At 43.9% G+C, this 25,426-nt stretch overlaps 1 protein-coding gene across 8 annotated transcripts in view; it reads right to left on the minus strand.

The window, feature by feature from the left end:
- Positions 1–25,426, minus strand: part of ARMC8 (armadillo repeat containing 8) — a 211,732-nt gene that overhangs the window by 5,133 nt on the left and 181,173 nt on the right. For all 8 annotated transcript variants that reach the window (XM_034781365.1, XM_034781367.1, XM_034781364.1 and 5 more), the window contains 4 exons: positions 19,898–20,047; positions 17,304–17,399; positions 7,849–7,944; positions 2,137–2,209 (listed from right to left, as the gene is read on the minus strand). In XM_034781365.1, coding sequence (XP_034637256.1) covers positions 2,137–2,209; positions 7,849–7,944; positions 17,304–17,399; positions 19,898–20,047 — 415 coding nt within the window. The remainder of the gene's footprint in view (positions 1–2,136; positions 2,210–7,848; positions 7,945–17,303; positions 17,400–19,897; positions 20,048–25,426) is intronic.

Raw genomic sequence — 25,426 nt, forward strand, 5'->3', positions numbered from 1 at the left:
TCCAACTCTGTCTCTGATACTGGGTGTATTTAGCTAAAAACTTGTTACAGAGAAACTTCTAGCACTCAGAGTACAACACAAGCTAATACAGGAAATCAGAATGCTGGAAATACAGCGTGAAGTTTTACATGCTGAAGTGAGATTTGTTCCTGATGCTCCACATTCGCAAATTACTCAGCAGGAGAGTGGGAGATCAAACTACAAAAATAAGTCTCCTTGTTGAGGAACACCACAGCAGATTTAGAGAATGTAACCACCAATCTAAGAGTCATTCTCCCCCAACGCCATTTCCACTCACACCACCTCCTCCCTAGCACTGCTCCCATCTCCTGCTCTGCAACTCCGTGGCCTTCCAACTCCTGATTCACAGGATATGTCTGAACTGCAATGTAAGCCTGAGCTTAGACTCAGGCTCAAGCCCAAACACCCTTCCTGTCTAACACATAATTCTGTCTGATCTGGGCCCAAGCCCAGGACCCTACAGGGGTGAAGGGTTTGAGCCCAGGCCCTGCAATGACTTGGGTCCAAATGCCATCATTCTGCAATGTGGAAACAGCTTGGGCCCGGGCCTCCCAGACTCAAGTCCTGAGAGTCCATCAATGCTATTCAACACTCCCATGGGATGGTATTCTCTGTGATTTTTATCCCAAGACTGGCCAATCAACTCCCAAGAAATGGAAGCCAGTCCTCTAGGTAAAGTACAGCTGCTCAGCATTTAACCCTTCCATTTTATTCCGACCGCTGAGCCGCAAGCAAAGTGAACCTTCTTCTGAGTTTGTAATGGCCACCAACATGTACAAGTCCTTTGCCAAGTGTGCTGCTACGTGGTCACAGGAACATAGTCTGATTTTGGTTAATCAGTGGTGCGAGGTGAGCAAACAGTTTGACTTCAGCAAGAATTCGAGGAATGACCACAAGTACCAGGAAATAGCAAAGAAGCTGGCAGCACTGGGGATTCGCTTGACCGGTTAACCAGTGCAGAGAGCGGATTAAGTGGCTCAAAATGACCACTGTAAGCCAGGCATGAGAACTGCACCTCTGGAAACTCGCTGTCATCCTGCCCCTTTTACAAAGACCTTGAATGGGTGCTGGATACTGTGCCAAGCACTGAGCCACAAATGCTCACGACAGTCTGTTAAGCTTGGATGGTGACCTTCTCACCCCCGAATCCAGTATAGGACTGGAGGGGACCCATCATGTACCAGATGAGGCTGCTGAAGTGACCAAACTGGGACAGTCCCTGAGGAAGCTTTGCAGCACATTCTAGGTCCCTACTCAGAGGAGCTATTTGATGCCATCCTGGCAGAGCAGCCTGCCACACAACTGGCAGCAGAAACAAGAGGCAGTAGCCCCTCAGCCTGGTTAATTTCTGGCTCCATGTTCGTTGTTGTTAATATAGGGATGGGAGGGATTTCCGGTTTATGACCCAATGCAAAATTTATTACAAACTGCAGGAAGAAGCATGTATCCACTAATGGTGGATTTTATTACCGTTACTGCACCATATATCATATAATGTATATTTCAAACAATAATGGTGAACACATAAGATGTAACCTGTAAATTGTATCCAAACACTGTTTCTCAATACATTCATCTACTCAATACTATAAATTCACAGGTTCTTGGCCCCCACCCTCCACTGCATAAGCAGCTATGTCATTCACAAGTACAATGCATGGCAATCAATTCTCTCCCCACCCCATTTCATTAAGTGATAATGGCAATACCTCATTTACTGCAAACCCTGTACAGTCACATTCATAAACGCATATTCTCCATCTTCCATGGGGTCATGCAAGTCCATAATGTGGGTGCACAAAGCATCCCCGATTTGTGTTGTCCTTCAGGAACCATTAAGCTGTGTCACAGCGACCAGCTGGGATCTTAGTCTCATTGCCCTCCCTCCCCCAGCCTCCCTATTGTCTATAATAATCACTTGCTGCATCTTGCATCTAGACCTTAAGCCCACTGGGGCATGGACTGTATTTCACTGTGTTTGTATAGGGCATACATAGTCAAGACTGAGTCCCATTGTACTACTACCTAACATTTGCCATTCTCTTCCTTGAGAGGATTTTGTTTTGACAATACTTTCCGTCCAAGACAATACATAAAAGTATGAGAGTCTCTTACCTTCTTCTTCATTCCATATGAGATTAGATATGCAAAACATGGCAGCAAGCTGAAGTTTAGCATTCGAATGACTCTGAATATAGAAACAGAATTTTTGGAGTTTCAGAAGCTAAATATCACAAAACTTTGTAGATGTACATTTTCTAACATTCACTTAAGGACTGAGGTAAAAAAGCATGGGCAATTCCTCATCCACGATCTGCACCAAAGACATTACTGCTATTTAGGGCAGTCAGGTACAGTGTTCTTTGAATGGAGAGTTATTTTGTCCTTGATTTCAAAACAGATTCTACCTTCACCATATTGCAGACATTGTTACACTCACTACACTAACCATGAAGTCAAGAGGCTCTTGCTGCTGCCACTCTCCCATCTGGCATCAGGTTCAGTCCAGTCCAGCCTATAGGTCATCAGGAAGATTGTACCAGCCACACTGCTCCTGAGCATAACTGTGTTCTCCTCAGACTTGCTTTCTATTTCGGGACTCTCACTCTTAGGCAGCTGGGATGAGCCTGTTAATATCTGGGGTTTCCTCAGGACTGCTGTGTTTCTGTTATGTCTTGAGATACCAGCAAGTTGTTTTCAACACAGTTATAAAATATTTGTTTTGATTCTGCCTTGGCCTGTTGTTCAAGAGGCACCAAATGGAAGGACAGCTATGCACAGACTGTGTTCCCTCATTCCTATAGCAACTAGCCTGGTCTTTAATAGGTGTTTGGGGAACATGTCTATTTAGATTTCTCTGCTGAACTGGTTGTGTAACAAAGCATTGGTTCTGGTGCTCAGACACACATCCCTTCACTCTGTTCCAAGGCTCAGTTGCCCCTTTAATAATGAGTTCATGGAGCACATGATGGAGTCATGTGACTGCAAGTTGAGAGGGCCCTTCCATGTGTGAAACTGAGCAGGCTGAGAAGGGTGGAGACACCAAACTTTTTGCGCTGCGCTCCCCATTTGAGTTACAATTTTTTGTTGTACCCCCCAACTCAAACAGGTTTGGAAGCCCACTAAGGTGAGTCAGGGGTGCAGGTGGGGCTCCCTCCCTGAGCCCTGCTGTGCGGGGCTGGCCCGAGCCACCTGGCGTTGCTACTCCCCCTCGCCGAACATTTCTCACTCCCCACAGTTTGAAAACTTCTAGAAGCTGTTGCTAAATGGAAGGCAGAAATCTGGGGGAAGGGACATGCCCCCCCACGTGTCACCTCTGCCTATCTCAGATGGGGGTACGCGGCAGACTATATTAAAAGTAGTCAAAAAAAAGTCTGAAAACCATTGACCTACCCCAAGAGAAGCAGCAAAGTGATGAACTCACCTCTATCTATCCCAATGAGATGCTAACTAGAGGGGTACAGATCAGTGTTAATGCCACACAGGCTGGTTAACAAACCAACACTGGAGTCCATGCTCGCCTCAGCTAAAGGACATGCAACGGAGCCAATACTTGAGGGGCCAAACAAGCCTGAATCTGTTGTTCTTCAGGCCATGCTGCAAGGCACTTCTTTTCAGGGCTGTTGAAGGCTAGTCTTGCTAGGGGTGACGTGGGGACAGGGTGAATTTGATTTAAATCACTAGTCAGGAAGACTCGATTTAATCATGGATTTCTACATAAAAATGCATTCTTGTTGGTTGTTATAATCTTAATACATATTCTTCACAACTCAGAGAGAAATGTAGGTTTAATTTTTAGAAGGTACACACTATACATTTTTAAACAGTGATTTATTTTGAAAACTTTTCAGATTAGTTTTACAGCTATATCAGAAAATGAATGATTGGTTATTTCATTTACCAAAGGTAATTGAAGCAGATATTTATGAAGTCATTGGGAGGTGAACTATCACCAATTCAACAGGTTAATCATTAATATTTGGAGGATTTTCTTGCCATGCTGTATTAGGAGGAGAACACCACCAGACAGACATTTACATTGTTTTATTTAACTAAAACAACGTTATGTATTCTGGATTTTTTTGTTCGGCAGCAAACATATCATATTTTAACAAAACAAGCATTTAGTTAAACATTCAAGTTTTTTAAAATCAGGTTTATTTTTGTTAAAATTGTTTTTAACAAAAATAGTTAAATGAAAATTAAAAAAAAAGTTAAATTGACTATGTCAGCCAGGTCAACATGAGAAACTTAAAATATTGGTTTCTGCAGCTAACTCAGTCGTCTTCACCTTCATTTTCCTGTTTGTTCATAATCTGGAAAAGAAAACCAAGCTTTCCTGCTTTTTCAGGTCCCAAACGATTTCTCAATTTGGAATGAATTAGTCCAAAGGAAGAAAATATTCTTTCTACATCAGCAGAAGAGCCTACTGCTGTTAAAAGCGAGATTATCACTTCAACAGTCTCTGAATCCAAGTGCTTAGGTGACTTCCCCCAGTTCACTGGTGTGACTTTCTTTAAAACATCATCAGCAAACATGTATTTCTTGAATGGTTCACCCTTAGCTCTGAAGTTTATTATAGTTGGCTTTATGGAGGGATGATTGCTGGATGTCCATGTCATAAGCCAACTCCTCTTCTTCAGCAGTTAAGGTTTGACCTTGGTACCGAGTATTGAGAATATTTGCAAGAAAATGAGCTGGTGATAGTGCTTGTCCCATTCATTTTTTTAATGCTTGTAATTTAACTCTGCCATTGCATATTTCTCTTTTTAAGATCTCACTCAGTTCCTTCCAAATTTCAACAGCGTCAGCAATAAACAGCTATTTCCCTGCATTTTGTTCAAGGCTACAGAAATAGGCTTCAGGGTACTCAGCATGTGTTCAACATCTCTTAAGCCCAATGTTGAGAATTTTGGCTGTGATTGTGAAAAAATAGATTGCACTGTTTTGTTTACAAACTGTCATCAGATTAGGCCAGTTCTTGATATAGTGCTCAAAACAGTCCACTACTGAGTTCCATCGCACTTCTTGTGGGAGAGTTAGCTTGGTTCCTCCCACTTTCTTCAGAGCAGCTGCTGCAAAGTGGTTGTTACAGAAGTATTTTGCAATTTCAACAACATTAGCCTTTATTTCTGGAACACTGAAGTCTTTGGCTAGGAGGTGCATCAAATGAGGACTGCAACTGTATGTTATTGGCTTGGCACTCTCTTCTAAATTTCTTCTCATCTTGAATACATTTGCTGCTTGCATTGTCTGTGACGAAGCTGCATACTAGACATTTGAATTTTTGTTCAGTTTGTTATAGCTTTTACTGCTACTTCTTGTAAGTATTCTGCTGTTGTGTGCATTTCCTGATGTATCAGTTGTTTCTGTAAGGAATTCGTTCCCTTCTTCTGTTGTCACACAAGCACGTACAACAGGATCATTGTGGACATTGCTCCACCCATCAAGACTCAGGTTAACAATTTCACCCTCTAGACCTTTTGCAAACTGCTCAATTTCTCTTTCATACACTTTATCCATGAATTTGCCTGCGACATCTGCTCTGTTGGGTGGACTGTATCCTGGTCCTAATGACTGGATCATATTAATGAAGTGTGGGTTCTCAGTCATACGAAAAGGAGAGTTTGTTGCATAAGCAAACTGGGCAATTTTTTCATCAATTACCTCTTTTTGTAATCTGCTGGTTCTTAGCACGAATTTATCTATGGTTGTTTCTGGATGATGGAGATTTTTTTTTTTCCTTTTTGCTACAGGTAATATACTGTGGCTATGTGACATACATGATGCGACTGAAACATTATCATTGGCAGATAACTCTGAAACTATAGAAAATGATGGTGATCTTGAAGGTGGATAGTTTTCAGAATCCTGTATGTTGAGGATGGATTCTCCTAAACAAAATAAGTCAATGCAGTTATTTAATTATTATTACCATACTGCTCATTTAGTATTACTCATTGCATTCACTGACACTCAGTACTACTTTAAAGGTGAAATTATAAAAGGAAGAGCTGCCTATTTCAGCTATTTATTTTTTATTTCAACTGCATCTAAAATAGAGTAACTCCTATATTTTTTGCTCAAACATGAGAATTCAAGACTAGTCCAGAAGGAAGACAGGCAGGCCTTAAGAAAGAAGTATGAAATAAAAAAAGTTTACCAACCTGAAGATCCTGCATGTTCAGACAGGTTCCTTTCATCATCTTCAATGCAGCTTCCTCGTGAGAAGGAACACTTCTCATGATGTTGTTTCATTGGAGCAACCAGGTCTTGCATTTCTTTGTTGCACTGTTTGCGTTTTGCATGCATGCCTCTTTTACCCACAGGTAGAGGAACTTCATTAAAATATTCCCAAATTGGGTCTCTTATGACCTGCTGTCATTATAGGTTTTCCCTTCTAGTGAGAGAATGGTATTGTAGATCTCAAATCAATGAAGGCTACACTCAGAAAGTCCTCAAGACTTCTGGAATATGCGGCTCAAACAGTGTCACTTTTGTTTCTACTGCCTGTCCCTCCCTTTTCACATTTATCTCCAGACTTCTTCTCATTGTCCAGATCTGTTCGGCCCCCAACAATCTTCTATTCGTTGAACTTTTTGAAACTTTACACTTTTAGAGAAAGGTAAGGGATTGACTCTGTATACACAAATTTGCAGAGGGACAATAGGGTTGAGGTCTGTTATTTCTCACCTCTATATATTATTCATTTATTTAAAAACATTTTTGCTGTTAACAAGCATGTTATCTCTGGAGACACAAATCCACAGTCTGAGAACTGCAAAACTAAGCATCTTTGATGGTATCTTCTAGACTGAGCACTGAGTTCCATTGGGTAGATAGAAAGATTAACCTAAATAATCTATACAGAAGCCCCTGGAACCCCATAAGATTGGGTCCCTAATCCATGAACTATTGGAACTCATTTACAAAACTTTTCTTAAACATTACATGACTGTATTGTCTCATACTATAGAATTAGAATTTATAATCCCTATTCCATGATGAGATATCTTTGAGCTATAATGCATCTTAATTAAAACTATCTTTAGATAGGTTTTTTCCTCAAAAAGCATTTTATCAAAAAAATCTGATTTAAATAAAAAAATCATTTTTTTTTTTAATCATTGATTTTATCCACCCTGCATGGGGAAATGGGGCATTTGGGTTATTGCTTTGTGCTGCTGGTTATTTGGTATTGTGTTTTGGGTTTGCTGTTTCTTTTTTGATTTACCCTGTTTACGTAAATGTCAGAAGTGCCCAGGATGCAAAGATGGGGCTTCTTGTTTTGTACAATAAAACATTTACATTAAATAGGCTGGAAAGGCCTGGGAGCCGAAGAAATCTTGCTGCCTAGGGAAAGGGCGAAGCCAAACAGCACTAAGCATGGGTTAGCCTTCTACTAGGATGCAGCTTCCTTTTCTTGCAGCTGCCTGAGATCTGGAGGATTGGAGTCTGTGACCCCAAGCTCCCCCTACCCCAAGGGGAGCATTTATCAAAATCTCTATCAGATATACCTAATTAAGGTGGAAACACCTTCCCTTCCATTACTGTCTGGTGCTACATGTGTACCTTAATACACTGTAAGGCTGCTGTGGGAGCCTTAATTTTTGGATTTCCCTTTTGACTGAGTCACCAGCCTTAACACTGCCTTCATGTAGTGTTTGAACTGAACTAACACATGCTCTCTGTACAGATAGATATACAGAAATTAAGTGTTTGATACTGAATACCAGTCATTTGTATAACTTTTAAGCCATGTTAGAGTACCCACTTTCAACTCCTGCAAAGAAGAGAGGGCAGACCCTTCAAAGAAATTCCCCATACCATGTAATACTTAATTTTCTGCAAGATGTCATCATTGGTCATAATGAGTTCTTTTGCTGTTGTTCCATCTGCTATGTTGGCGAGTATACATAATGTCTGAAAAAGAGAGAAAGTTGTCATTTGCAGTACATCTGTGAATCATAGCTTTCCTGACAGTTCCAACCTTTCATGGTGAACACTTCTTTATCAGAATCTGGAGTTTCCAGATTGTTACACTGAGGACCAAGTACTCTGTTGGCTCAATGCCACTGACTCCAATGGTGTTATGCCAGCAGAGAATTTAGCCCTGAGTTCTTGACGAAACCACACTAATAGAACAATCATAGTCATCGGGGATAGCCATTTTAGACTTGATTCTGATCATGAGGGAGGAACCTGTAACAAATCTGAAGGTGGAAAGTGAAAGTGATAATGAAATGATAGATGTAATGATTCTAAGGAAAGGAAGGAGTGAGAGCAACAGAATAAGGACAATAGACTTCAAAAAAGCAGATTAAAAATCATAGAACTGATAGGTAAGGTCCCATGGGAAGGAAATTAAGGAAAAACAGAATTCAGGAGTGCTGGCAATTTCTTAATCAGACAATAGCAAAGGCACAACTACAAACTATCCCAATGCAAAGGAAAGACAGGAAGAATAATAAGAGGCCAATATGACTCCATAAGGAGCTTTTTAGTGACCTGAAAATCAAAAAGGAATCTTACAAAAAGTGGATGAATTGCTATGGAGGAGTACAAAAGAATAGCAGAAGCATGTAGGGACAAAAATAAGAAAGGCTACAGCACAAAATGAGTTACACCTACCCAGGGACATAAAAAGCAAGAAGTACTTTAAATACATTAGGATCAAGAGAAAGACGAAGGAAAGTGTAGATCCTTAACTTAGTTGGGAAGGGGAGCTAATAATTGATGACATCAAAAGGCTGAGGTGTTTAATGCCTATTTTGCTTCAGTCCTCACTAAGAAGGGTAACAGTGACCAGATACTCAACACAATTAATATTAACCACAAGGGGAAAGGTACCTAGGCCAAAATAGAGAAAGACCAGGTTAAAGACTTTTTAGATAATTTAGATGTAATTCAAGGGCCTGATGAAGTTGGACTAGATGACCTCCTGAGGACTCTTCCAACCCTACTCTTCTATGATTTATCCTAGGGTACTTAATGAATTAGCTGAAGCAATCTCAGAACCATTAGCGATGATCTTCGAGAACTCATGGAGGACAGGTGAGGACTCAGAGGACTGGAGAAGGGCAAACCTAGTACCTATCTTTAAAAAGGGGAAACAAAAAGCACCCAGGGAATTAAAGACCAGTCAGCCTTTGAGATCTGGGAAGATACTGGAACAAATTATTAAACAATCAATTTGTGAGCACCTAGAGAATAATAGCATTATAAGGAATAGCCAGCATGGACTATTATGACTAACAAACCTAATTTCCTATGGAGACCATGTGGCCACCCTCCAAATGTCCAGTGTGGAAATGTCACCGAGGAACACTATCGATATCACTTGTGCTCTTGTGGAGTGAGCCCATATCTGCTGAGGAGGCATAGCCAAAGCCATCTCATATGCAGCCTTGATACAGGATGTTATTCATCTAGAGATGATCTGTGCAGAGACCGTTTGCTCTTCCATTCCAAGTAAAGGTGTGGATTGAGGACCATGTCACAGCCCTGCTAATTTCCTGGGTCGGAACCTGGGCCAGGAATGCCGCTGAAGATGCCTGCGCCCTTGTGGAGTGCGCTGTCAGAGTAGGGGCAGGTACTTTCGCCAGGTCATAGCACATCTGGATGCATGATGTAATCCATGATGAAATTCTTTGAGAAGAGATTGGGAGCCCTTTCATTCTGTCTGCTACTGTGATGAATAGCTGAATAGATTTTTGAAACAGCTTTGTCCGTTCGATATAGAAGGCTCCGACGAACCTCCAAGGAGTGGAGTTTTTGTTCCGGGCTCTTTGTGTGTGGCTTGGAGTAGAAAACTGGGAGAAAAATATCCTGATTAACATGAAACTGGGAGACAACTTTCGGGAGGAAGGCTGGGTGTGGCCAAAGCTGAACCTTGTCCTTATACAACATTGTAAGGAGGCTCAGATGTTAGGGCCTTAAGTTCGGATACCCTCCTGGCAGAGGTTATTGCCACCTTCCAGGAGAGAGAGAGCAGAGAACATGTCACAAGTGGTTCAAAGGGAAGTCCCATTAGTTTGGAAAAAACAAGGTTAAGGTCCCAGGCTGGGATCGGCTACCGTACTTGAGAGTATAACCTGTCAAGCCCTTTAAGAAAGCATCCAACTATTGGGTTGATGAAGACTGACCAGCCCGCCACGCCTGGGTGAAAGGTGAAAATGGCAGCCAAATGGACTTTTATTGATGACATAGAAAGCCCTTGCTGCTTTAGGTGCAGGAGGTAGTTCAAGATAAAGGATATTGTCGAGTGCGTAGAAAACGTGCGATTTTGCAATGACCGAATTGTGAATCTCTTCTATTTGGCTAAGTAGGTGGTCCTAGTGGACGGTTTCCTACTGCAAGGACGACTTCCCTAACTGGATCAGAGCAAGCCAGCTCCGTTGGGTTTAGCCATAGAGCTTCCAAGCTGTGAAGTGAAAAGATTCGGTGTTGGGGTGTTGAAGGCGGCTGTGGTTCTAAGTTATCAGGTCCGGGAGCAGCGGTAAGGTAATTGGGGTTTCCACTGACTTCTCCAGAAGAGACATGTATCCAGTGCTGAGGTGGCCAGGCTAGAGCTATCAATATCACCAAGGCTTTGTCCCTCCAAATCTTGAGTAGCACCTTGTGGATGAGTGGGATGGGTGGAAACGCATAAAGGAGGTGGTCCTTCCAGGGAAGAAGGAATGCATCTACGATCAAGCCCAGGTTGTGATTCAGGAAGGAGCAGAACTGAGGACACTTCCTGTTGTGTCTTGTGGTGAACAAGTCTATCTGAGGAATTCCCCACTGTCAGAAGATAGTGTTCACGACATCTGGGAGGATGGACCACTCATGGTTGTGAAAGGACCTGCTGAGACAGTCCACCAACTCATACTGAACTCCAGGGAGATAAAATGCCTCCAGGTGTACTGAGTAAGCTATGCAGAAGTTTGAGGGCTTCCTGGCACAGGGGAGAGGAGTGTGCTCCCCCGTCTGTTTATATAAAACACTGCTGTTGTATTGTCTGTCATGACTGATACACATCTCCCCTCCAAGTGAGTTTGGAAGGTCTGGCATGCCAGACGGACTGCCCTCAGCTCTCTGACGTTGATGTGAAGTGAGAGCTCCACTTAGGACCAGAGGCCGAGTCCTTAGCTCCTCTAGATGTGCTCCTCAACCCATCGCTGACATGTCCATAACCAGTGACAGGGATGGCTGCGGTTTGGAGAAGGGAATATCTGCACACACCGCATGCGGGCTGAGCCACCACAGGAGAGACTTGAAAACTGGCCGGGAAAGAGTGACGCTTGTCTAGACTGTCCGGTTTTGGTCGATAAACCCAGGCTAGTCATGCCTGAAGAGGTCGGAGTCTCAGTCTTGCATGCTGTACTATGTAAGTACAGGCAACCATGTGGCCAAGGAGCTTTAGGCAACTCCTGAGTTCTATGAGTCTTTGTATGATGTCTCAAAGGGTCTGAAAATGAGACCCTGATAGAAACGTTCTTGTCTGTTTTGAGTCCAATACTGCCCCTATGAAGTCTATCCTCTGACCGGGGGACAGAGTTGACTTCTGCATGTTCTATAGAAGGCCCAGGTTGTTGAAAGTTGCTTTTATCAGGCTCACATGTGCGTCCACTTGCGCTTTGGAGCAGCCTTTGATCAGCCAGTCGTCGAGGTATGGAAACACCTGCACCTGGTGCTTCCGCAAGAAATCATTCACAACTTCAATGCACTTGGTGAACACTTGAGGTGCCGCCGACAGGCCGAAGGGGAGGACTGTGAACTGATAGTGATTGTGGTTCACCATGAACCTGAGATACCTTCTGTGGGACGGTTAATGAAATATGAAAATAAGTGTCCTTCAAGTCGAGGGCGGCATACCAGTCCCCCAGATCCAGGGAAGGGATAATGGAGACCATGCGGAACTTCAGTTTCTTCATGAACTTGTTGAGCTCTTGCAGGTCTAGGATGGGCCTGAGGCCGCCTTTGGCTTTTGGGATTAGGAAATACCGGGAATAGAAGCCCTTGCCCTTCAGCTCCTGAGGAACCTCTTCCACAGCCCCCACACTTAGGAGTGTGTGCACCTCCTGCATTAGAAGCTGCTTGTTTGACCCTGAAGCTTTCCCTCCTCCACCAAGGTGGAAAACTCTGCCCTCAAGTCTTCTGGCAGAAGCCCTGTGAATTTAGACATAGCCCCACAGGAATTAAAGTTGTATCTACTAAGGACCGCCTGGTGGATTGAAATTCAAATACCAGCCCACTGGTAGAACAGATTTTCCTCCCAAAAAGGTCCAGTTTTTTCGCATCATGGGCTTTAGGCGATTGGCCCTGGTGCACTCAGCATTCCCATTCATTTGCTGCCGCCACCACTAGAGAGTCTGGCGGTGGATGTGAATAAAAATGTTCAAATCCTTTAGAGGGAACAAAATACTTTCTGTCCTTTTTGCCGTCGATGGCAGGGAGGCGAGGGTCTGCCACAGCGTTTTGGTGGTGTGTTGTGATGTTTTTTTATGAGCGGTAGGGCAACTCGGGAGGGACCAGAGGTGGCTAGGATGTCAAGCATGAGGTCCAATGTCTCAGAGACCTGCTCAACCTGGATCTCTAGGAGCTGCTGGTGGACCCTATTGTCCTCGAGTGCAGGAGCCATGGAGGTTCCAGCCACTGCCTCAACGGTGAGGATGAAGATGAGGTTCTAACCGGGACTGCCCCTTGCTCCTGGCCTTCAGAGAATGCGTGGTGCACCAAGGACCGGGAACGGTGCCGCGCACTGCCATGTACAGAGCCCTATCGGTGCTGAGGGTCTCTACCCAAGTCCTTTCTTGGCACCAAAGTTTCCTGTGTCAACACCGGAGCACTGCATGCCAATGCTGAGGGGCTTGGCGTTGGCTCAGCTGACCCCAGCTCCAAGTGGGGATGGAGGGCAGCCTCAGAAGTATCTTCAGACATTGATCCCTCTCTTTCTGAGTCCTGGGGCAAAATCCCCTACATATCTTGCAATGATCTTTTTGATGCGATTCCCCCAGACACTTCAAGCAGGAAGTGTGGGGGTCACTCCTGGGCATAGGCTTGCTACAAGCTGCACAGGGTTTAAACCCCGGTACCGGGGAGGGGGATGACGGGGAAACCCCCAGAACAATTCCCTACTGGAATTCTAACGATATTACTGACTACCTACCTACCTACCTACTACCTATTGATTTACCTATTTACAGGAGAAAAGTCTGAAGACTACTAGGGAGAAAGGCTTGCTGAAGCGAGAGAGAATGAGCATTCCAGCTAACCGTCACAGGTGGTAGGAAGGAACTGAAGCGGCAGCGGATCGGTAGAGGCCTAATACGGCACCATGGAAGCACAACTCCAGGGGGCCCCTGAGCCAACCTGATGGCTACTGCTAGGAGAAAAACCTTCTGGCTAGTGTGCATGCACCTAATTGGAATCAACATGAGCAAGCGCTCGAAGAATCATAAGTCTGTGTGTTTCAGAGTAGCAGCCGTGTTAGTCTGTATCCGCAAAAAGAACAGGAGTACTTGTGGCACCTTAGAGACTAACAAATTTATTAGAGCATAAGCTTTTGTGGACTACAGCCCACTTCTTCGGATGCATACAAGTCTGTGTGTGGAGATGCTGTTCTCAGTGTATAAAAAAGGATGAAATACACTAGAAAATAAAGACTCAACATTTTTCTTTCTGTGCCATGAGAAGCTGGAAAATACCAAGATCTGGTCCTTCTTCATGCCCATGGGAGGCAGAGGCTGTTCCCTGTCATACATAATCTATTGCTTTGTCCAGACTCATTTTAAATGATACAAGTGATGGGGTTGGGGGATTGTTTGCCAAAACTATTTTGAGAAGTTCTTCACCAGTCTAATCATGCAAGGGTCTGTCTTCACTGCACGTTTATCTTGCATTATCTACACTTGAGTAACAACTCTTGAGTTAGCCTAGCTCAAGTGAGAGCAGCCAGGCTGCAAAATAACACCCCAGCTGCTGTGTCCAGACTCACTCATGTGTGGTGCAAAGACTTCTGGGGTCATATCCCTTGGTTATTTGCATTTAACTAAGTTAAGCTACTCCATGAGTTCTTTCCCAGTGAATTGTGGAAGAACTTGTCTGTCCTTTCTGGGCACCTGGGGGAACTGTGGGAAAACACTGGAGGACTAGCACCCAAGTGGAGCTAGCCTGGACCCACGCTACAGAGCGATTGTGTTAGCAGCTGACTTGAGCTTTAGTCTCTATCCCGACAGTCCAGCCAACTCGACTTAAAAGCACCACCACACCCGTGTTGAGGGTTTGAGTGTGGATGGGACTTAAGTTACAACTTGAGTTAACTGTGCAGTGAAAACAAGCCCCCAGATGCTGAGCATCTCCTGAAAAGAGTTCTTGGAGTTGAGGGTGCTCAGCACTTCTTAGGATAAGGCCCTTATAAATTATAGTTTATGTGCTCTTCTCCAACTCTTCTGTATAGTACTTTCCTAGTTATCCATGACTTTTCAAATACATTTCAGAGGTTTCATAAGTTGATTAGTCAATTCCCTGAACCGCCTGAGATGCAGGCCATTCCAGCCACTGAGCTGCATATGTTCCCTTATCTGCCTTTATTAGAAGCTATGTCTGCGAGTTATTTATGGCTTCCTAATTATCAAGATCTCTATCTTATTATATACATTTGAAAAAACAGTTGATCATCATCAGCTATTTTAGAATCATTAATTTAATCTCGTGCCTTATTTATTAAGAAACTACTTTCTCTATAGTGTTTCTTTTGCTCCTGTTATTAGTAAAAGCCCTTCTGGCTTTGGCTTGTTCTGGGCCTACTGGGGATTTAGCAATGTCCGAATTTGGCTGCATATATGATTACCCTTGTTGCCACCACCATCACCAACACACCAAAGATAAAGGCAGCCACTGGGGAGCACCAAAGCTGCCTCTCTCCTTCCTTCAATCTCTAACTCTCCTCCTCGTGGACTCTCTGTGTGATCCCTGCAGCATGGCCATTGGCAGAGGCACTGTTTCACAGGTAAGTTCCCTCCTCTCCCTCCCACACTACCCTGGCAAACTCCCAGCCACCCTTTCACCTATCTCCCCAAGTAAAAGCCACTTTTCCCCTCTTACCTGCTGCTGCATCCCTCATATCCAGCACGTACCCCTCCCATTCACACCTTGCAGTACCTCAATCTTTCCCTCAGCTAGTGCCACCTTCCACCACCTTCCCCCTGCATTTCCTCCTTCCTGCCTTTTTGCATTCCCCCTCCCACCTCCCTTCTCATTCTCCTCATGCTGATTCCCCCCAAAACCACCACTTTTAAGGGACACACTGTACTCTCTGTTGTGATAAATGGGTCTACAAACTTACTCTATGAGCTCAATTGTAAAAAGTGAATCGAAGTTCATATAAAGCATAACAATAACCTATAATAATAAATGTTGATGTGAAAAATTGCAAAAGGGAGACAAACTCTGAATTAGCCCAAACAAAAAGGCCTATTGATATAATCCAATTACTGTGTTAGGACCATGCCTGGTAACCAAGAAAAACATGAGTCCGAAAATCAATGAGTCAAAATTGGTGTGTCAGAAACTAGGCCTAATTGGATGACAAAATAATGAGGGGATGGGCTATTTCATCCATCAATCCCTTTTTGGGTCCTTAAAGAAACTTTTGGGAGAAAAATTGACTACTGGAGGAAGCTTCACCATCATGGCATCCCCCCAACCCTGCCATCTTCTGGGACCCTGGACCTTCCTTGTCCTAATTCTGAGAGATATAGTGATCAGACCAGACCAGAAAGAGACACTGCCACCTCCACCAGCTCCAGTTAAATCCCAAACGCAGCCTGGTATGTGAGACAGTCTCTCTTCCTCCCCTTTCTCCCCCCCATGTGTCCTTTTACTCTCCCACCTTATTTCTTCTTTTTCCTAACCCTCCTTTTTCCTTCTGTCTAATAAGAGTCTGATTTAGCTGGCCGCACATATTTTGCAACACTGCTGTAAGTCTGTGAACTGAAAGAGGCAACTACACACAACGCCCTGAATGGTCTGACGCTGGCAGAAATATGCCAGATTTTAGAGTGGCTGATAAGACTGTGCTGTGCCTGTGTTTCTCCAGCAGTGAGGATGCAAAGGAGAGTCAACATCAGAGAGAGAAGCTGTATTTTCTCTCTGCTGTTCTTTTCTCTCCCCCACTTTGTGTGTGTGTCTTGTTTTGTCTACTAGGAAATGGGACTGGACTTCAACAACAGCTTCAGCCCATCTCAACTAACTTCTTCTCTTTTCCCCCAAAAGGTCAGTTATCATCTAAGAGACTGTCAAACAGGAGTTTTTTCCTTCTAAAGACTCTCTGCAGCTAAAGGGAACCAGGGATGTTGTTAAAATCAAAGCCTTATTTAATACTTCACATTTCAAATGCTTTAACTGTTTTTCATTCTTTTCTGTATCTTTAATGAAAGGTTAAAATGATTGTTATTAGATTGCTTGCCATAGTACTAAGTGGGCTGAGGGCGCTGTATACCAAACCTCAAACCTGGTTTAATACTGGACAGTGACTAGGTCATGTTAACACCTTATTAACAGCCCATATAGTCCATCTAAATTAGCAGAACAATGCCTCACTGCTTCCCCTTGGTAACCCGAGCATACCCCATCACCTGCTACCTCTTTCCTCACCTCCCACTGGAAACAGACAATTTGAAGTTTCCACAAATGTCTTCTCAGAAGACAAGAATCCCCCTGGTCTGAGGAATGGACAGGTGGGGTGACCTGGCCCACTACTTCCACAGAAGCATCATTGGTAGAGCACTTGGTGCCCCGTGGCATTAGTGGGCAGGTCACCCAACAGACCAGCAGATTGTGAGAGGGACCCCCTATGTTTTCACTCTTCCGTCAGTCCTACTGATACCTTCTTCCCTCTTTCCTGGCCCTATCTGGTGGGAAGTGCTGACTCCCCCCATTTCTTACATTCTTGCTGCTCTACCGCACACAGTCCTGATCTTTGCCAAATGTATATAATTCAGTATCCCGGAGTTTAAAACTATTCTGAACTCACTTCAAATACCCACCATAATACTCAGAGCCATACTAAGCTTAAGCTTCCTGCAGTGAAGAAAAATGGACAGTCTGGTCGTTAGCACAGATGTTACTTTCATAGGACTTAATTTGACAGATATCATGGTATAATATTCAAGGCAAGTTATTTATAATCCCAAAAAGGGAAGACCTGTTAGTAATACATCCGTGATGAATGTCAACAGCTTAAACCTTTCTCAACACTTTTACCTAGTTAAGAGAACACACAAAATGGTGAAGGATACCTGCTCCTTGACCTCGATATTGTGCTCCCCTTCCAAAATAAGAGTCACTGCTTGCATGATTTGCTTTCCATGGGTGCTCATTATCTGGTCTATATGCTGCCAAAGCAATTATAGAAACACAATTAGTATACATTTTCTAGAGAAAAGGACAAAAACATTTATTGTGAAAGTGAGTGGAATTATCATCAGCATTTCTAGGTGCCAGTACCTTTATGCAAGGTATCACAATTGTGAGAACCCATTGCAGCAGAAAACAGGAGTTATTTTTCTTTTCATTACTTTAGCCAACCCTTGTCACAGGGAACAGAATAAGGAACTATATGTTTGATCCTACTTCCACTGCAGCCTGTTGTACATTTAAATACTGACTCCCCCAGAGCAACACAGTTGTCACTGAGGGCATAATTTGAAGACTGAAGGATTTTTGAGTCATAAATTGACAACCTGATGAACATGAGAACTCAGTGTGATGCTGTGGCTAACTGGGTCAACACAATCTTTCCATGTTTAAAAGGGGGAACACCAGGTAGATGTAGTGATATCACTTTGCTATTAGCCAGGATGGGCAGGGATGGTGTGTCTAGCTTCTGTTTGCCAGAAGTTGGGAATGGGCTACAGGGGATGGATCACTTGATGATTATCTATTCTGTTCATTCCCTCTGGGGCACCTGGCATTGGCCACTGTTGGAAGACAGGATACTGGGCTAGATGAACCTTTGGTCTGGCCCACTATGGCCGTTCTTATGTTCTGTATACAGTACTGGTGACATCAGTACTGGAATACTGTGTCAAGTTCTGGGGTCTGCACTTCAAAACTGAAATTCTGAGAGGGTTCAGAGAAAAGCCACAAAAAAAGATTTGTGGCCTAAAAATCTCTCACAGCGAGAGATTTAAGCAGCTCAATTTATTTTGCTCTCTGAAGCGAAGTTTTACAGGTGACTTTATCATGGTCTATAACCACCCATGCTTGGAGGAGATGAGATACACAGGAGGACTCATCTAGCGGAAAAAGGCATAACAACATTCAGTGGCTGGAAATTGAAGTCAGCAAAGTTCAAACTCGCTGTAAAATGCAAATTTTTAAGTGAGGGTAATTAAGCACTGGAACAGATTACCAAAGATATGGTAAATTCTCCATCACTTGGAATCAAAGTCAAGTTTAGATTTTTTTTAAACAAAAACAACCCCCCCACCCAAAAATACTGCAGTTCAGTGACAAGTTATTGGGTTCGAGAGTAAAATTCTGTGGAATATGGTATGGCAGAAGCTCAGAGTAAAGAATTATAACGGTCCTTTCTTATCTTAAAAAAAAAAAAAAAATCTATGAAAGAATATAGAGTTACTCAGAAATAGCTGGGGCCATAATTTGGGCTGCAAAACCACTTTAACTGATGGTTCAGGCACCAGTTTGACTGTAAACTCAGGGTGTACATTTACAGGGCAATTAGAAAACAAATATTTTTACTTGTAGATTAAGCTAATTTGATATGAAAATTGAAAATCAATGATTATGGAACCCAAATGTGCACTTTTTACAGTGTCATTTTTCATGACAGAAGCACACTTTACAGGTGGCTATGTTCCTACATAGAAGTCCACCTTGCCAAATATTTATTGCACTTTTTCTCTATTCTTCACTAGACGGGCCTCTTGCTCGTCCTCCATTCGTATCTCAAGCACTTTACTTCTTGCCATAAAACAGTTCACGTGCTTAAATCTTGTATCTTATTCTATTCTGTAAAAAGGCTATATGAACTGTGTGAATGCACAATCCAGTAGATCAAAATCAAAGACTGAAGAATGTTTTAAAATGACAGATAAGATACAAATGAAATAGCTCAGACACTTGGGGCTTGTCTATACGGCACTGGCTGTGTGCACCATAGAGCGCTCTATTGTGCTGTGCTCTAACTGCCCTGTGTAGGTCATACTGGCGCAAGGTATCCAGTTCACCTTGGTACCAACGTATCTTTTAGTTTGTGCCAGCAGGGTCTACATGGGGCAGTCAGAGCGCAGCATGTTGGAGTGCTCTCCAAATCACACGCCTCTAATGCGCACTACCGGCACTGTGTAGACAAGCCATAAGTAAGGAGAAATATAGGTATCCTTAAGATATCTGCATCCCCATAAGCACTGTAAGTTCATTTCAAAACACAAACCACTCCTCCTGTTAACTAGACTTTTAACAGAGTTTACAAAAATGTGTCTGTCTGTCAAAAGCCTTTCTAAACACGAACAGAATCAAACACCCAACAAAAAAAGTATTGGTATGTATCTGCGGACATAACTAGTGATAAAGCTCCAGCTAGATATGCAGAATTCTCTCTTTATTAAAGATTTTCACTTCATTGTGGTCTTTTATGACCATTAGTGTTTTTGGGTTCAGATACTTCAATAATGCACAATGGAGGCCTCACAGTTTCAACAATAATATTCAAAAATGAACGTAAAGAGAAAGGTGATTTGCTTTTCAGACCTACTAGATCACTGGAAAGAGTATTATGCATTATGGATTTACAATGTATCATCTATGAATGCTGGGTTAGTGTTAGGAAGACAACTTTTCTGGAGGATCTGTTTGTGGTTTTACTTACTGGGCGAGTAGACAGAAGATTTCTGAGCAGTCCCAAAGTTTTCATTAGCACGTTTACATCTGAATCAGAGAGTAACTGGAATAATTGTTCTGTACTCAAACCTTGTAAGATGTCTGCTTTGATCTTTTGTTCTGCTTGAAATGCCATGTTCTGAAGGACAGATACATACAGAAAAACTGAGCCATACACCTCATATTAGCATTTCTCCTTCACTTAATTTTGTCTCAGAGTGTGCTTACCATTCTGTCTACAGAAGAATTACTACCATCTGCTGTGCATACATTCTTGATAAAGTAACCCTGCAAGCAATGCAAGGAAATGTTACTCACCTTGTAATATCTGGAGTTCTTTGAAATGCATTGTCCCTACGTGTAGTGCACTTCAGGTGATTCACAGGCAGCGTCTTTTCAAGGAAGCGGGTACCCAGAGTCCAATGCCACAACAGACTGCAGTACCGCCCTGTCCAGGGAAACATCTGAGGCAGCCACCTGCACCAGGACAGAATGTCTCGCAAAGGTGTGTACAGAGCCCCAAGTCATTGCTCAGCAGATGTCAATGAGAGGGACATCCTTGAGGCAGGCTACTGAGGCTGCTTGGGCTGTCACAGAATGTGCTCTCACACTGCCCATAAGAGGGACATTGTTCATCTCATAACAGAAAATGATGCATCCCTGGATCCCTTTTGACAGCCTCTGTGTGGAAATGGCCTCTCCTTTCATCCATTCCATAAATGATACGAAGTCTAGGAGATTTCCAAAATTTCATTCTCTGTAGGCAGACTGCAAGGTCCCTATGCATATCCAAGGAGAGACACATCACCTATTTCCGCCTGGTGTGTGGTTTAGGGTAGAACACAGGTAGATGGATAAGTTGGCTGATGTGAAAGTCTGATACCATCTTAGGGGAGAACTTCTGGTGGAGTCTCATGGGTGCCTTATCCTTGTGGAAAACTGTACCGGGATGGGGAGATCTGCCATGAGTGCCCCAGCTCCCAACCTCTTCTGGCTGACGTGATTGAGACGATAAATTCTACCTTCATGGAAAGAGGAAGTAGAGAGCAAGATCCCAAAGGCTCAAACAGCACCTTAGTCAGAGTTGATAAACCAGGTTCAAGTCCTAGGCTGGTACCAGCTCTGCCACTGGAAGGAAGACTCTAACCAAGCCTTTCAGGAACAGAAACGGGACTGGGTGAGAAAACACAAAGTAGGTGTGTACAGGTGGGTGAAATGCACTAATGGCACCAGTGTCCCATGTATTTTAAGGATAATTGGCTAGCCTAGTACATCTGGAATTCCTGACTGTGAAGGGGAAATTCCTTATCGATTACACCAGAATATAAATCTTTTCCACTTTGCTGTGTAGCATTTCCCAGTAGAGTCCTTCCTATTACTGCTCAGTACGACCTGGACATCTGCCAACCAGGCTTTCCTAGGTCTGATATCCATCCCTACAAAATGCCTTCAAGTGCTGGTTGCGTTAGAGTGGTAAGTCCTCCCCCTGTCTTGAGTCAAAAGATTTTGCCTCAGCAGGAGGTGGGGAGAAGGCTGGCTTGACAGTTGCAGTAACAATGGGGTACTAGAACTGATGGGTCCAGCTCAGCATGACGACAATGACCGCACCTTGTCCTGTCTGATTTTCCTCAATACCCTGGATAACAAAAAATGCACACCTCAGGGCCCCTAAACGTCCTGGAAAGTGCTGCCCAGAGAGCCCAAGTTGCACCATCTCTGAAGCAGAACTTGCACTTTTTGTTCATATTTGACACAAACAGATCTGTGGCTGGGAGACCCCACATCCAAAACACCTCCCAGAGAGATGGGTCATGCAGCTCTAACTCATGCTCTGTGGAGAAGTGTCTGCTCAGAATCTGGCACGGTACTTCGGACTCGTGGCAAATGAACAGCCGTCAGGGTAATGTGCAATTCCAAAGGGCGATGGCCTCCACACAGTGCTGTGAGGAGCTTGCTCCTCCCTACTTGTTGATGTAATAGACTGTTTCCATGTTGTCTGATAACATCTGGACTGAATGGCTGCAAATGCAAGGTAGGAATTGTTCGCAAGCCAGCCTGACCGCTCTCAACTCCAACACGCTGACGTGCAGCACAGACTCCTGAGAAGACCACTTCTCTTGCACTACCTGCCCTTCCAACTGGGCTCCTCAAACTATATGTCCACAGTCACAGTCATTCTTGGGAGCAGGGAACTGAACAGATGGCCACACACACTCCTTTCCTCTGTCTTCCCACCTGCCCAGGAATGTTAAGATCCTTTGTGGAACTGTGACCAGCAAATGGAGACTGTTTGCCCAGGGTGTATGCAGTCCATAGCCATGCTTGCAGGCATCTGAGATGAAGCCTTGCAAATGGGATCACATAAGTGCTTGTAGCCATGTGACTCAACAGATCATCCAAATCTGCTATATGAGTCCATCGATGGCGAGGAAACAGTCATCCGGTATGCATGCTCTGGCCAACCATGTCCAGCCTTTCTCTGATGAATTCCTCATTTGTGTCAGTTCCAAAGTGGACTTCTCTGGGTTCACTCTCAGACCCAGCCTTTCAAACAAGTCCAGAAACATGTTGGTTGCTTCTTGCATTTCCTGGTAAGATCAACCCTTTAGGAGTCAATCGTTCAAGCAGGTGTACACTGCCACCCCCAATGATGAAAGGGAGCTGGCAGCATGACAGGGTGAAAACCCTCGGCACTGTATCGGTAGTGTTGCTGATTAGCTATGGACCTCAGGAATCTCCTGTGTGTTGGGTGGATGTTCACTTGAAAAATACACATCTTTGAGCTCAAGGGCCACGAACAAATTTCCTAAATCTAGTGAGGGATAACTAAAGACAAAAATCACCTGTCTGACCCTCAGTCACTGGGCAAACTTGTCAGTTCCCTGAGGTCCACGATGGGTCTCCATGTCCCTGACTTTTGTGGGATGATTAAGTACCTCAAGTAGAACCTCTTTCCCTTTGCTGCTGGAGGCACTGATTCTATCCCCCACTCCTGAGAGGGATCCCAGAATTAAGGTGGCCAAGCAGAGGTGGGGTTTCGGAGGGAAGAAAACTGGATGGTGCATCCTGAAGAGACAACCTCTATTACCAATCAGTCTATTGTGATCTTTCTCCAGGCAAATAGGTATTGGATAGTTGCCTTCCAAAGGGGAGAGGGGGGAAAACCAAGGGAATTATTTAGATGGACGGTTGTAGGTACACACTCTCAAAGATTCTGATGAAATGCCAGTTTCAGAGTTCATGTTGATTGGGAGGCAAAGGACAAGTGTCTTTGGGCACCCTTTCTATGCGTTCTCTGAGGCTTACAGGGCAGCTGAGAAATGCTGCTGATGGTTGAAACTGTGGCTTACTGGATTTCTGCTTAATCATGGTGTCCTTCATTCTTCTTCCAACTCCAACCCCTAATCTAACACGAGAGCTCTTGGTACCAGAGGATTCAGTGATGACCTGTATCTAGTCATCAACGGTGGCAGTGATAGTCTAGCTCAGTGGTTTTCCACTTGTGGTCTGTGGACCCCTGGGGGTCCGCAGACTATGTCTAAAGGGTCCACAAAAGGTTGCTAGCACCATAGAACTGTGGTTTTCAACCTGGGTTCCGCAGACTATGTTTAAGATTTCCAAAGGGGTCTGCACCTCCATTTGAAATTTTTTAGGAGTGTGCAAATGAAAAAAAGTCTGAAAACCACTGCTCTTGCTCAAACCAGGCTTGGAGATTCATAGACTCCAAAACCAGAAGGGACTATTGTGATCATCTAGTCTGACCTCCGGTATAACACACATCACAGAACTTCCCCAAAATAATTCATAGAGCATGTCTTTTAGAAAACATCCAATCTTGATTTAAAACATTGCCAGTGATGGCACTCAGTAACTTTTTCCAATGGTTAATTACTTTCACTGTTAAAAAATTATGCTTTACTTCCAGTCTGAATTTGTCTAGCTTCAGCTTCCAGCCATTGGATTAAAATGGCTAGATTAAAAAGCTCATTTTCAAATATTTATTCCCTATGTAGGTACTTAGAGACTGATCAAGTCACCCCTTAATCTTCTCTTTGTTAAGCTAAATAGATTGAGTTCCTTGAGTCTACCACTATAAGGCATGTTTTCTAATTCTTTAATCATTCTCATGGCTTTTCTCTCAACCCTCCCTGATTTATCAACATTTTTTTCAAATTGTGAACACCAGAACTAGACACAATTTTCTACCAGCAGTTGCACCAGTGCCAAATATAGGTGATAAAATAACCTTTCTATTCCTACTCAAGATTCTCCTGTTTATACATCCAAGGATTACATTAGCCCATTTGGCCCCAGAGTTGCACTGGGAGCTCATGTTCAGCTGATTATTCATCAAATCTTGTTCAGAATCAGATGGCGATGGTGAGGGGGACCACAGCGATATTGATACTGGCTAATGTCGTGGAAGTGGGTGTAGGAGTCCAGAGTATCAATGACTCCTGTTCCATAAATATGATTAGACCACCTGATGCCAAGAAGCAGGCTGGAGTAGTTTCTGTAACTTGGACCACTGATGCTGAAAGCGCTGGATCTGACAGTGCCAATGCAGCACAGGTGCTGGCACTGAAGTACCCCTTTTGGTATGGGATAGTGGTGCTGTCTTGCCCTTTGATGAAGTCCTGGGCTGGTCCTTCTCAGAAGCAGACACCCGGGTCCAGAGCACAAGGTGTCTCCTGACTTGGTACAGGACGGGGGAATTCTGTCTCCTTTTAGAGGGCTTGGATGTGGAACTTTCCCTCTTATCTTTATGGGAGTGTTTGTATCTCCCTTCTGCCCTGTCTTGAAACTGATGAGGGAAGGGGGGCAGGGGCCCTGGAACTGGCCTGAGCCGAACTCAAGAGGCTGCTTATACCTTCTTCAGACTGATGTAGAGAGTCTCCCTGGTCAGAGGCTGTCCCCAGTCTCATGGACCTCTCCACGAGGACTGCTTGGAATCGGAAGTCCCCTGACTGCTTTGTCTTACTTGGGAACAACCAGCAGATACTGCACGTGGGCAGGACATGTTTCCCACAGGCAATACAGACAGGTACCGTGATAGTTACCAGGAAGGGCTTATGGGGATTTTTGTCATACTCCTCCTCCCACTACTGGAAGACCGGGGGGAAAGGGAGAGAGGTAGTGGTGTACACGAACCACTCCTCACCCCAGAAGTATGGGGAGTTGTCCCAAAACTTAAGGATAGATCCCCAAATATTTATCCTAATGACAATTTATTTACAGACAGAAGCTGAAGAAATCGGCACGTACATTGAAGCTCCATGCCAGACCATGAGAGGTAAGAAGGAACTAAGATGCAGAGCATGAGGACAGTGGGGGCGCATGTGTGGACCAAACAGACACTCAGGAAAAATTCTCCAGTTCTGGGCCCATGGAAAGCATGTGCAATCGCTGAAGTACACCACACATAGGAAAAAGCACTCGAAGAACTACAGCTTATGAAGGACATTTTTGGATCTCCACATCCCTGACAAAGTCCCAAAGGCTCACCCATTTTCCCTTG

The sequence above is a fragment of the Trachemys scripta genome, chromosome 9 (genome assembly GCF_013100865.1).
Source record: "Trachemys scripta elegans isolate TJP31775 chromosome 9, CAS_Tse_1.0, whole genome shotgun sequence".
Lineage (NCBI taxonomy): Eukaryota > Metazoa > Chordata > Testudines > Emydidae > Trachemys > Trachemys scripta.